At 37.7% G+C, this 14,524-nt stretch overlaps 3 protein-coding genes across 3 annotated transcripts; all 3 read left to right on the forward strand.

The window, feature by feature from the left end:
* The first annotated feature begins 1,350 nt into the window (after positions 1-1,350).
* Positions 1,351-1,857, forward strand: LOC111776340 (putative gamma-glutamylcyclotransferase At3g02910). The gene has a single exon (XM_023655771.1). It carries the CDS (start codon positions 1,351-1,353, stop codon positions 1,855-1,857), a length of 507 nt encoding a protein of 168 aa, XP_023511539.1.
* A 3,780-nt stretch (positions 1,858-5,637) lies between these two features.
* Positions 5,638-6,255, forward strand: LOC111776342 (putative gamma-glutamylcyclotransferase At3g02910). The gene has a single exon (XM_023655772.1). The coding sequence runs from the start codon at positions 5,638-5,640 to the stop codon at positions 6,133-6,135; it is 498 nt and encodes a 165-aa protein (XP_023511540.1). The 3' UTR covers positions 6,136-6,255.
* A 5,875-nt stretch (positions 6,256-12,130) lies between these two features.
* LOC111811154 (glycine-rich cell wall structural protein-like) lies at positions 12,131-13,837 on the forward strand. Its single transcript, XM_023697903.1, has one exon. The coding sequence runs from the start codon at positions 12,138-12,140 to the stop codon at positions 13,593-13,595; it is 1,458 nt and encodes a 485-aa protein (XP_023553671.1). The 5' UTR covers positions 12,131-12,137; the 3' UTR covers positions 13,596-13,837.
* Positions 13,838-14,524: the final 687 nt, after the last annotated feature.

Consider the following 14,524-nt stretch of genomic DNA (forward strand, 5'->3'; position numbering starts at 1 on the left):
TGTAATTTTGGGCTTGTAGAAAACAAAACCCAGCATTATTGACAATGGGCCTTCATGAAAGCCCAATTATAATTTTGGGCTCGTAGAAAACCAAACCCAGCATTATTTGAGAATGGGCCTTGATGAAAGCCCAATTGTAATTTTGGGCTTGGAGAAAACAAAACCCAGCATTATTGAGAATGGGCCTTCATGAAAGCCCAATTATAATTTTGGGCTTGTAGAAATGAAACCCAGGATTGATTGAGAATGGGCCTTGATATAAGCCCAATTAAATTTTTGGGCTTGTAGAAAACGAAACCCAGCATTGATTGCTAATGGGCCTTGATGAAAGCCCAATTATATATCTGGGCTTGTTGAAAACCAAACCAGCATTTATTGATAATGGGCCTTGATCAAAGCCCAATTATATATCTGGGCTTGTTGAAAACCAAACCAGCATTTATTGATAATGGGCCTTTATGATAGCGCAATTGTATTTTGGGCTGGTAAAAACGAAACCCACCGCATTTTTTTTAATTAAATGTCTTTTTTGTCAATATTTTTTTACATTTCTATTTCCAGATTTAAATGATTTTTTTTCTTTTTTATTTCCAAATACTCCTCCACAATTAATTCTCTCTTTTATGTTAGTTTTTAAAAAAATATTTTTTTATATTAGGATACGTATATTTATTTTATTCTTATTTAATTTCATAATTCTTATTTTTTTATTATTTATTAAAAGAAATTTAAAATTATTTTTTTTTTGAAGGTAATATCCCAAAATATACTTAGAAAAAATTTATAGTTAGGCTCAATTAAGTTATTATTATTTTATTAAGATTATTTTAGTTGAAAAGAATTTACAACCGAGCAATTAAATCCATTAACAAAAAGATTTTCAACCCGACTCAAACTAACCTAACCTCCCGTATATAAATGGCAAAAACATAAATAAAAAATGAGGTCAACCTAGAAAACTTGTTAGAATAAAGACGTGTAACCAAATTTGGGATACACAACCACATATATATATTCAATCTCCTCATGAACGTATATGCTGCCCATTGCTGCAAACTCTCATCATCTGAAACTATCTATTTTTTCAATGACAATGAAAATAGTTGAAGGGTCACTTGTAGATACATGTATGAATAGATCTATGTAGGTTCATTCGTTCATAATCAATTAGGTACGTGACTTTTGGATAATTAATGGCGTTGGGGAATGTCCCAAATTACCTATATATATATGTACGGTGTCATGAGTGAAAGATGCAAAAAATTGATTAAGCCTTCCTTCCTAGTTATACAAACTTCTTTCCTTGGAAAGAATTCTACCAAATTTCTCTAGTGTCACCCACCGAACGCCATGGAAGACACAGACCCAAAACGACACCGGATTTTCACTTACGGCACATTGAAAAGGGGGTTACCAAATCACAGCTTAATGCAGGAGCTCATCCACCAAAACCACGCCATTTTTCTCGGCAGCTATTCTACCCACTTCTCCTTCCCACTCCTCCTCGGCCCTTCTGCAATTCCTTATCTCATCAATCTCCCCGGTTCCGGGCACCCGGTCCGCGGCGAGCTGTACGCCATGTCCGATTGTGGGCTCGCTCTGATCGACGAGTTGGAAGAAACCCGCGTCGGCTACTATGATCGCTTGCCGGTTCAGCTCGTTGGAGGCGGGAACGGCAGCGACACGGTGGTGATCGGAGCTGAGTGCTATTTTGCTGGAAAGGGAAATTGGGAAGGGCTGTGGAGTGGGGAAGATAGAGAGACATTGGAGGAGTATACGGAGCTGGAGGCTATGCAGTATGCGGGGAAAGTTCAAAGATCGAAGCCTTTTCCATTCGGGTTGGATTCGAAAATTTGATGAAGTTTGAAGGGTAGTTAATGTTTAGAGTATAAATGAAACGAGTGGTACAAATTGTCGTTTTTGGAATTAATAAGAATATAATAACTTAGTATATAAGATTAAAAATCTAATGAGCTATGACGGGATAAATTCATAGTATGGTTGTGACATTTTTCTTACTTAAACTAATCATCGTTCTTGATGACTTTTTCGAGAGCACAATTACTTCATGAATTGCAATAACAAACATGACTAATAACGCTCGTGCGAACATGTTTGACACGTATGAACTTTTCCTCGTTTTAGTTATTTGGGTGGTCGGTAAGCTTCGGCTCCAAAATGTCAGTCTATGTAAATACGTCAGCTCTTTTTTGCCAATCATTAAAAAAAATAATAATTAAATAAAGTTGTAAAGAAGTCTTGAAAGATAAATGTAAAACAAAATTTTAAAAAGAAAGTTGATGTTAAATAATATTTAAACCTCAAAAAAGCTTTTGTGGAAAATTAAATTTCCTTTAGTACTATTAAAAAAAGTAGTTTTAAAATAGAATTTAATGATTAATAATTATTGTAAAAAAAAAAAAAAAAAAAAAAAAAAAATCCGAGATTGCTTAAGTTGAGAAGTGGGGAGCTTACCTTCGGAGATTTCTTACTTCCTCTTATCATCTCACTTGAACGATTCGAAGTCAGTCGAAAAATACATTTTTTGACGACTCCAGACCGATATTTCCACTTATTCGACTTGAATATGTTAAACTCGGACTCTTTCCTACTCGTTTTAACCCTTCGAAAGCGTTTAAGGTTAGTATGATTACTTTTTGCTAGTTTAAATTTTTGAGTTAATTTTAAATTATTTTATGCAAAATTATTTTTAGCCAACTTTTGGAGTAAAGTGTAAATTATTTTATCCTGCTCTGACTCTTTTTTACTAGTTTCAACTCTTCGAAAACGTTTAAGGTTAGTATAAGTATATTTCTAATTTAAATTTTTGGAGCAAAATTTAAATTATTTGGACCAGAGTTTAAATTATTTTCTCCAAAATTAGGTTTAACTAACTTAGGTTGTCCGTAGTTAGTTTATATTATTTTATGGAATCAATTTCCACTTTAGAATTCTTATTGATTATTATTGGGCTGCTTAGGTAGAATTAAATTTCAGAGACGAGCGTTAAGGTAGGATCAAGCATCAAGGGATCGTAGTAGCTTCAGTCTAGGCTAACAAAGTAAGTGACTCTACTATCGGCTCGATCAGAACAATTGTCTTATGGATAATGATACCTGCTCAGCGACCACTACACGTGTCATGTGTTTGATATGATTTGTTTATGATGATATGGTGTGTTATGATGCTATGATATGTTATAATGACATGAGATGTATGACGATATAACACGTTATGATGATATGTCATGCTATAATGATATATTTGTATGAAATGCTCTGTTGCACTACAACATGAATATGCTTGGCAATGAAGTGTATTGCATGCTATGCCATGTATGACAATGAGGAGTTTTCTAACACATAACCTCTAAGTAATGATATGATTGATGTAACGTAGGAAAGCTTATACATGCATGTATGGATTGTGCCACATAAATGTTTTAAGATGAAGAATATAGTATGTTCACTTACATCGGAATACTTTTCCTTTTATGATGAGTACGGACACATACACTATGATAATGAGATAACCATCATGCTTTACATGATGCATGATGATCATTGTACCTCCGGACATCGAGCTACAACCAACTAGCCAGACAATACAGGCCCAGGGGGTGTGCGAGCCAGCCTGGTGAACCCACATTCGCACATGTGGGTCATGTGTAGGAAAGTAATGCACATCCAATTTGTTCAAACTGAAGTCACCTAAGAGACTGATTTTAAATGATAGGTCCCTATTCATGATTGCAACTGGTTGCATTCACTAACCCCAAAAATGGGGTCACTTACTGGGTTGTTTGCATTCCTTGACCCAGGGTCACTTACGGATTATTTCTTAAAATACATAAGTCATGTGCTACTCTCATATACTAGGTAAAGACAAGGCATCCTTGTACGGTTGATGGCGGCATCACATCAAAGACTATGGAACCTACATAGGGTAGTTGCATTTATTTTCGTAGATCTTGGGTTAGTATTCTTCTATGACACCGTTTTATGAAGTCGGTTTTAAATGAATGTTTCCACATAAAGAATTTAGGTCATACGTATGGTAGACTCTAAGTCCCTAGAAAATTAGGATAATACTAATGATTTCCTCATATAATAATACTTGTCAACCCGTGCATAATTCAACCGATTAATTAAGATATATATTTTAAAATTTGAATTTATGTATTAAATTATGCTGATTGTGCATGAAACGAGTTCCTCTCTACAACAATAATGATCGACTATGTAGCTACTCACGACACTAGTTTTTCTTTATATGTGAGATCCCACATCGTTGGAGAGGAGAACAAAAGATTTCTTATAAGGGTATGAAATCTTTCTATAGTAGACACGTTTTAAAACCGTGAGGTTGATGACGATACGCTACAAGTCAAAGCGGACAATATGTGCTAGCGGTGAGCTTGTGGTGTTAAAAATGGTATCAGAGCCAGACATCTGACGGTATGTCAACAGGGACGCTAGGTCCCTAAGAGAGTGGATAAGTAGACACGTTTCTAAACCGTGAGGTTGATGACGAAACGTAATGAGCTAAAACATATTATAAAAATTATTTGAGTTTTTATTGGGTAAAAAAGTTAAAAAAAATTGGAGAAAGTTGGAAAGCAAGTGGGTAGACTTTGTGGCCACCAACGACAAATCAAGCTGACTCAATTTTGTTTGTCCATATGCAATCCTTCTCTTTATAAATAAATAAATAAATTATATGGTTTTTCTAATTAATTGGCCTATTTTTTTTTTTTTTATTCCCATTCTTTTATAACGAAGGCCCACCTCAGAGCCCAACATAGTTTTGGGCTGAACAAGTACATGCCTGAAAAGAACCAAACCGAGCCAGTTTCGACCCGAATGAACCCTTGATACAAGCTCTCGTGACTTTGATTTGGGTTTATCCAAAAGGCTTCAAACAAATAAAGAGAGTATTCTTTGATTATAAAGCCATGATCATTTATTAAATTAACCTATGTGGGACAATCCTCAACAATCATGGTACTAGAGCATATTGTCCAAAATAATACTTATGTTCAAAGCAAAACCACGAGAGCTTTATGTTCAAGTGAATAATATCATACCATTGTGGAGAGTCGTGATTTCTAACACGGTATTAGAGCCATACCCTAAACTTAGCCATGTCAATAAAATCCTCAAATGTCGAACAAAGTATTGTGAGCGTCGAAGGTATAGTAAAAAAGTGACTAAAGTATTGAACAAAGGGTGTACTTTGTTCGAAAACTCCAAAAGAAAAATCGAGTCTCGATTAAGGGGAGGCTGTTCGAGGGCTCCATAGGCCTCAGGGGGGCTCGAGAGGAGGATTGTTGAGAATTGTCCCACATTGGTTAATTTAGGTAATGATCATGACTTTATAAGTAAGGAATACTATCTCCCGACCTTCTTGAAAGCCTAAAGCAAAGTGATGAAAACATATATTCAAAGTGGACAATATCATAACATTTTGGAGAGTCGTGATGAAATTGGGAGTGAAAAACCCCGATTTTCAGGAGGAGTTCAATGTAGTCGGATGGGAGGGAACCACGTATCAAGCCCCGACCCGAACTTATTAATGATTTTTATTTTTACAATATATATTTAAGAAGTTAGGAATTGAGAGGCATTTGCAATTGCAATGGCAAACGCAACGGAAAACGAAGGCCCAAAACGACGCCTGATCTTCACCTACGGCACACTAAAAAGAGGCTTCCCAAATCACAACCTGACAAAGGATCTCATCGACAATAACGACGCCGTTTTCCTGGGCAACTATTCCACCCAATTTTCATTCCCTCTCATAATCGGACCTTATGGTGTTCCTTACCTCATCAATCTCCCCGGTTCCGGCCGCCGCGTCCGTGGCGAGGTGTACGCCGTCTCAGATCGTGGTCTCATCAGGCTCGACGAGTTGGAAGGCACCACCGTTGGCCATTACGACAGGCTGCCGGTTCTCGTCGTCGGCAACGACGGCGACACGGTGGGGATCGCGGCGGAGTGCTATTTCGCCGGAAGGGGAGTTTGGGAAGGGCTGTGGAGCGGGAAAGACGGAGAGGAACTGGCGGAGTATACGGCGAGGGAGGCATTGAAGTATGTGAGGAAGGACCAACGATCCAAGCGTCGTCCACGAATTTAGTTTGGGAGAATTGTGGTTGAATTGGAAAATTCGATGAATTTTCAAGGGTGTTTTGGTAATTTAGTCTGTTTTGATCTCTATTGGGCCGGATCTCACATGTGAAGCCCATATATCTAAACCTTTCGGAAAAGGCTAAAACTAAAAATAATAAATTAAATTACAAAAATAATAATTCTTTTTATTGAAATATGTATAATAAACAATAGGTTATAAATTATATAATATTGTCTGATAGATAATAATTATTATACAAAATTTAATTATTAATAATAGTTGACATTAATATAATATTTAGTTGAGAATTAAAAATATGATTTATTAAAATTTACTATTAAATATAGATCTAAAAAAACGAATACACGTTATTCAAACCAATACTCTCATTTGAATCGTGAGAGCGGAATAAAGAATGAACAAGGAATATAAAAGTGTTTATTTGATCAATATTTGAAAGTTAAGACATGAGAATAAGTATTTTTTTTTATATCCGTGTCTGACGGGCATTTGATTCCCTTTCAATAACACGGGCTTTCTAATTTTTTTTCTTTATTTTTATTTTCGGATTTTAATAAATTTATAATCAAACAATTTATATAAAATTTATGTAAATGCTATGTTTGTAAATTTATTTCAAACATAATAATAGGATCGTAAAAATAAATAGGTGAAAATTGAAAAAAAAATGATATAATTTATCAAAATTTCGAAAAAGATCCTATTATAAGGACTATGACTTAAATGCAGAAATCTAACCATTGTGACTTCGTTTCCACGACATTCTCACCTAATATCGTTATCCTTACATGAGAGTCTTGCCATTACTTTAGATACGATTCATGCATGCACGCATGAGCTGATAGGGTGGACTTGTATATCCTAGACTTGACTACGGGCTAATGCATGTTCACGCTGCTAAAAACTAATAGAAAAAAAGGAATGCACATCGTATCACGGTGTATGTGCCCGTATAAAACATCCTGGAGAGGTGTCCTGTGCTTGTGACATATAACATGCATTAGGTCCCATAATTTAAAATCATAATACATGGTTATAATGCACACCATACTTTCATTCTTGCATGACAGAACTGTTAGGTTATGGAGCTTGCCGCTTATTTAGCTTGGTTAAGGGTTATATCCGTTAAAAGCTATATATAGTAAATAATTATATATAGTAGAGGGTTAAATCTGGTAAAACTATATATGGTAAATAATTATACGTAGTAGATGGTTAAATTTGGTAAAACTATATATAGTAAACTGAACTATATATATATCCTGTCCCGTACAGCTTTGAAAATGTACTTTCTATTCTCATATTCTCTTTTACGGTACATACTTGAAGTCATCGATACAAACTAGCCAGAGTTCGCCTTGCATTTTCTCTCTCCTATTCTTTGTGTTCATCTAGATCGAGTGTGTGCGTTGTTGTGCGACCCTAACAAGAACTCTTATATGAGATATGCATACGCATATAAATGACATTTCTTTCACTTTTATTAGACATGTCTCAACAATGTCTCATAGGGATAACATGAATATGGTATCATAACATACATGACATAACATACTAAAAATACATGCTATCACATAATACTCGTAACATTATAATCACAATCAACATCACATAATCATATTATAACATCAGAAAGTGGCATGTAAATGAGGTATAAAGTACGTGTCATTCATACATCATTCAAGTCATCCAACTAAGCAAGAAGATGTTCCAACATTAAGTCCACTTACCTTGTTGGCTATAGTAGAAATCATTAAATTTTTTAGTTGACTATGTATACTGTATTGATATACTTTACTACTGCTAGTAAGTAATCATGCTATGACGGTGGATGGGAGGTTTGGGTGTCTACGCTTCGAGAGTTGGATGGATGTTATCATCCTGTTAAGCATATGTGATCGTATGTGTCTACGCTTTGAGAGCTGGATGGATGTTATCGCCCCGTTAAGCATGTGTGATTGTATGCATGGTTAGTTGTACATTAGCTCTAGGTGAATGATTGTGTGATCCCTCCCTATCGAGAATGAACAGTAGGATCGACTTAAGTCTAGGGTGAGAACATGGCTAGGTCGGGACTAGAATGGAATGCCTCCAGATGTCTAAGCTCATTGGAATCGTGAGGGATGATCAGAGGGTGAGACCCTACTGCTCCTGACCATCACAGATTTGGGGAGTTGGAATTGATGAAACTGAAGATTTGAGTCCCTATCAAAATCGCCAAATCACCTTGGAGACCTACTGGACCACCTCGGCATCTCTAGAAGATGAAGAAAGATTTCTAGGCCGACAGTAGCCGATATGGCGTCCAAAAAGCTTCCAGTTCCCTTCCCACTTTGCTGCGGTACCGTCAAGTTAGACATGATGCTGGTTAGGGTCGTGTTACTCAGTGGTAGATCGATTACTCTACATGGTAGATCTATCCTGCGGTAGGACATTGATTGTGCGGGTAGTTAGTGGTTACCCTGCACGAAGGAACCATCCTATAGGAGAGCATTGACCATGCAGGTAATCGATTGAGCTAACATGTACTGGGGGTAGTGCCACTACGCCTTGAGCGAATTCATGGCCTGTGGGACGGGTTTGCCAACTAACTCCCTCATCGATGATAAGCAGACAAGCACTCACCATGGTGTCCCTCACCTGGTGCAGAGTTATTTAGGGTTGTGCTTCATCCTCAAATGTCGGATACCGCTACGAAGGCTAAGTCTTCTACGCAGGTTTGTGTATCAAGAGTGTTGAATCTCTAAGCTAGTGCTTCCCTGCTAGGTGAAGGGAAATAAATGTATGCAAAATCAGTCCCTCAAAACTCACCGTTCTTGACGTTCACCAAAATTTCAACTTTCATTTCGATTCTACTTCAGCTTCTTCACGAAAGTTGTGCAAAATTCCCTCAATAACAACATGTCAAAATTTTCGAACATAATTTTAAAAAAATCTCTCGAATCCGAAGCATCTATTCTTGATGGTTTTAGTCGATACAAAAGTTCATACCTATTCTCCACACCAAAGAGTTCATAAAATACAAGGAAAAGGAAAAGAGCAAAATTGTTGAAATTTTAGCGTATATTGTATGTATACGTCAGTATGATGTTAGAAGAGGAAATAAAAAATAAAATATATTTTCTATAAAAAAATAAATAAAGTTCCACTAACCAAACAGCACCACATGCGCACACATCCCATCTATTCACACCATAGAGTACATTATATTGCATCCACGAAATTCATTTTAAAATTTAAATTTTCCATCATTAATACTTTAACGATTATATATTTAATAAAAAATTATTAACTATTTCCATATGATTACATCCTTATTCTTCATTGACGGTATCGATGGACTTTACTGTTTCTTCCCAACTAAAATTAAAAAGACTGTCTTAGATCGAGATGTCGATTCGCTTCCACTCCAAATGAGATGTGAAATTGGTAACTCCTTATTTCAACCTTTCGACCCTTCCTCTTTTTTAATCGAAGCTCGACTCTCGTCATTCTAACAATTACCTCAGTTTACGCCCAGGTACAGTAATGGAAAATCGTGTTACAGTTAAGGCCAACTTCAACTCACCAAACCAAGATTCATCTCGTATCGTGATTATGGACTCACACAAAGATTTGGGTAGTAATTGGCATGTATTAGGTAATATATATATATTATAAATTATTGTAATTTGTTTTTGACATTTTCTAGAAGCACTTTAAAATTATTTTAAATATTGTATTTTTAAATGAGGAAAAGTGCTTTTTGACTTGAAATGCTTTTGTCGTTTCTAAAATGACCTAAAAAACATTACAAGAAAAAGAAAAAGGTCTTTTTAAGTTTGATTTTTTAAATAATAATGATAAAAACCGCGAGAACTTTATCAAATAACGTATTTCAAAAGTTTTTAAAACTATGATCATGTGTTTATGAATAAGGAATACATCTCTATTGGTATGAAGCCTTTTGGGAAGCTCAAAGCAAAACCATGAGAGCTGATACTCAAAGCGGACAATATCATACCATTGTAGAGAGTCGTTATTCCTAACATGGTATTAGAGCTATGCCTTTAACTTAGCCATGTTCATAGAATACTCAATTGTAGAACAAAGAAGTTGTGAGTCTCGAAGGTGTAGTCAAAAGTAATTCAAGTATCGAACAAACAGTGTACTTTGTTCGAGGACTCCAGAAAAGGATTCGAGCCTTGATCGTTGAACTTAGCCATGTCGAACAAAGAAGTTTTGATCCTCGAAGCAAGTGTCGAACAAAGGGTGTAGTTTGTTCGAAGACTCCAGAGAAAGAGTCGAGCATTGATTAAGTGGAAAAGCCCAAAACAAAACCATGAGAAAGTAGACAATAAAAATAAAAATACCATGGAGAGTCAATATTACTCACTCTTTGCTTTTAAGTGAAAGACTATCTCCACAGACAAACACAAGTTCTATTCTCGTAATCGCTCTCGTTCATATTCAATCTCGATCAATTAATATACCTCATTTACTCGGGTTTCACATTTACAAACTCTCGTATATTCAAATATATATTTTTTTTGAGTGTTGTATTGTAGGCATGTGAGTACCCACTAATATAAACATATATAATACTTGTTTCCACCAATGTTTGTGTCCAAATGTGGAGATTGCTGGCTTTCACTTTGGGAGAGATAAGATTTGGTTGAGTGGACACCAAATCAACTAATGTTTTCAAACCTTCAATTCATGGCATTAAAACAAATACATATTATTCAATAATATATTCTCAAATCAAGGTAATGGATAGAGGTTTATTTTAAACATCAACACTTTTGGCCAATCAAACTTCAAATCATTAATTTAAACAGCCAATTTTTTCATAATCCCAATGGTGGATTATGCTTTCTATTTCATATTTCATATTAACCATTCTTCTCAAAAGTTTGAGCTGACTTGATGTCACTTTAACTACTACTATTCAATTGATATAATTGACGGGTTTATTGAAATTGGTGTGACACCTGAGTACAGGAGAGGTGCATGAATGAACTGGATTAAATAGTTAAGAAAAAGCTTAAAAGGTGCACATTTCTTATCCATAACTGAATCATAGGAGCTCTAAAGTTAAACATGTTTTGTTTGGAGAAATTCTATTTTGGGTGATCTCTTGGGAATTTCAAGAGTATTTACGTGAATGAGGATAAAACATGTGGAAATGACTGGGTTAGCTTGTGGGAATGAGGACAACTTTGGTTTTGGTTCTGGTTCTGGTTCTAGTCCGTTAGTTACGTAAGTAATGTGATTATGTCATAAGGGAATGTCGGAGTTATCCTGATCCCAAGCAAAGTACACTTAATTTTTGAGATTCTATGAATGAGAATGTGTGCACGTTCCATAATAAATTTAAATGAAATCATTTTAGGAGAGAGTGGGTTATGGAATAGTCAATTTTAGATTTTAGAAAACCTATAAATTAATTCGTTTTCCATGGTAGAAAGCAGAGCGAGAGCAAGAGTTAAAGTACACTGTAATAGAAAATGGCTTTTCAGAATTTCTTTGTCTCCTTGTCTCTCCCCTCTCGACATCTCCTTCACAGCTTCGTGAGTGTTATTTTAACAAGTTAGTTTTAGAGCGAGCGTTTATTTCTACAAATTGGTATCAGAGCGGATTGCTATTTTCAACAAATTGGTATAAGAGGGAATTTTATTTCAACACATTCTTGGTACATGTAATAACTTTTAATTCTTTAAAGTTTTTCTTAGCTATTCGTTTCATTCAGTTGTTGACTCGGTTCATTCATCTTCTTTACTCGGGTGTCGTACACGAACAAAACTCGGAATGTGAGTTGAAATGGAGGGAGTGGAGGACAGCTTAATGACACTGATTTTGTGAAATGGAGTGAAAGAGGGAGTGGGTAGGTGTAGATTTAGGGCCACCCACTTTCTCCCTTTTGCATGTGCCTCAACCACTCTCTCCACACAGCTTCCCTTATATAAACCCTTCACTCACTCCCTTTTCACTTCAACCATTCCCAAATGGCTTCTCATAAACGCCTTTCTTCTTTTCTCTTTTTTCTTTTATTAGGAATTGGGGTTTCTTCTGCAGCCAGAAATCTCTTAACTTATGGTGAAGGAAAGCCGGTGAACATTCCGGCATTTGCTTATGGTGCAGGCGGTGGTGCAGGTGGTGGTAGTGGTGGTGGATATGGTTCTCTTGGTGGTTATGGCGGTGGTGGAGGAAATGGAGGTGGTAGTGGCTATGGTTCTGTAGGAGAATATGGTGTTGGTGGCTATGGAAGTGGTGGCGGTGGAGGAAGTGGTGAGGGAGGTGGGTATGGCCCGGGAGGTGGAAATGGATATGGTGGAGGTGGAGGAAGTGGCGGTGGAGGTGGTTATGGTTCTGGGGTTAGATATGGTGAAGTTGGATATGGCTCTGGAGGTTCAGGGTATGGTGGAGGGAGTGGAGGCGGTGCTGGGTATGGTCCTGGAGGTGGAGGGTATGGAGGTGGCGGTGGAAATGGAGGTGGGGCTGGGTATGGTCCTGGAGGTTCTGGATATGGAGGAGGTGGTGGAAATGGGGGTGGTGCAGGGTATGGTCATGAGGGTGGTGGTTATGGTGGGGGTGGCGGAAATGGCGGAGGGGCAGGGTATGGTCATGAGGGTGGTGGATATGGAGGGGGCGGTGGAAATGGCGGTGGGGCAGGGTATGGTCATGAAGGTGGTGGTGGATATGGTGGGGGTGGCGGAAATGGCGGTGGGGCAGGGTATGGTCATGAAGGTGGTGGTGGATATGGAGGTGGAGGTGGAAATGGCGGTGGCGCAGGGTACGGTCATGACGGTGGTGGATACGGTGGGGGTGGTGGAAATGGTGGTGGCGCAGGGTATGGTCATGAAGGTAGTGGATACGGTGGGGGTGGCGGAAATGGCGGTGGGGCAGGGTATGGTTCTGGTGGTGCTGGGTCTGGCGCTGGAGGAGGAGAAGGGGGAGGTTCAGGGTATGGTGGAGAACATGGAGCAGGCTACGGTGGTGGTGGTGGAGGTGGAAATGGCGGCGGTGGAGGTGTAGGATATGGGCCAGGAGGAGAATATGGGTCAGGTTATGGAAGCGGAGCAGGTGGGGGTCATGGTGGAGGAGGAGGAAGTAGTGGTGGAGGAAGCGGTGGAGGTGGTGGAGGAGGGTCGGGATACGGTGGAGGAAGTGCACATGGAGGTGCATCTGGTGGTCATGAAGGAGGATATGGAGGAAGTAGTGGTGGAGGTGGTGGTCATGAGGGAGGATATGGTGGAGGAAGCGCACATGGAGGTGCATCTGGTGGTCATGAAGGAGGATATGGAGGAAGTAGTGGTGGAGGAAGCGGTGGAGGAGGTGGTGGTCATGACGGAGGATATGGTGGTGGAAGCGCACATGGAGGTGCATCTGGTGGTCATGAAGGAGGATATGGAGGAGGAGGTGGTAGCAGCCAAGGCGGTGACCACGGTGGATATGCACCTTGAGAAAGACCTCACCATTACCTTATATATTTAGTATTATTATAAAAAGGGCATATACATATGGTCATTCATCCTTTTTACCCCAAGTAATTAATAGAAAATATAAATCCATGATTGGGAAAAGGGAATAATTAATTATATAATATATCGTAAGAAAAGTGTGATGTTAAAATGGGAAACTCTTGTATCTTCACCTCTCCAAATTTTCTTCATATATAAAATTATTCTCTCTTATTTCCACAAAACCACACCAATTGCATGCATGCTCCCTTCAAAAAACTTCCATCTACATGCTCTTTTCGTGCACTACCGTGATCGGGTACTATTCTACCACTAAACTGCTCGTACTATTATGATTGCAACATATGCAAGGATAACACGCACAAATCGAAAAATTGTATCAGAACCAGACACTGGACTCCCAATGGGATAGATTGGATAGGGAACGATGCATTTCTTATAAGGGTGTGAAAACCTCTCTCTAGCATACGCGTTTTAAAATTGTGAGGCTGACAGTGATACGTAACGGGATAAAACGGACAATATCAACAGTGGGCTACAAATTGATTTGTTATATGAAAACTCTATAAATGACAAGCATTCTTTCTAAAACTTAAATTCTTAGAAAAAATCAACGCTCCCAATGTTCTAACCTCAGTTTGTCCTAAAAACAACAACTTAGTACATATTTTACTTCACATTACTTTTTAAAAGTGGCTTAAAAATTAACATCCGTGCACTCACAATAATTCTAGAGATTTTATGTAATCTAATTACTTCCTTAAAAAAATAAGTCAACAACATGAGATCATTCATTTTTTAACCGGTAATAAAATGAGACATTTTACTAAGTCTGTCTACTACAACAAAAATATTATCTTTACTGTTCTTTTGTATGCTGCAAACCAAGAATAAAATCCATAGATATATTA

This window comes from Cucurbita pepo, chromosome LG15, assembly GCF_002806865.2.
Source record: "Cucurbita pepo subsp. pepo cultivar mu-cu-16 chromosome LG15, ASM280686v2, whole genome shotgun sequence".
In the NCBI taxonomy this organism is placed as follows: Eukaryota; Viridiplantae; Streptophyta; class Magnoliopsida; order Cucurbitales; family Cucurbitaceae; genus Cucurbita; species Cucurbita pepo.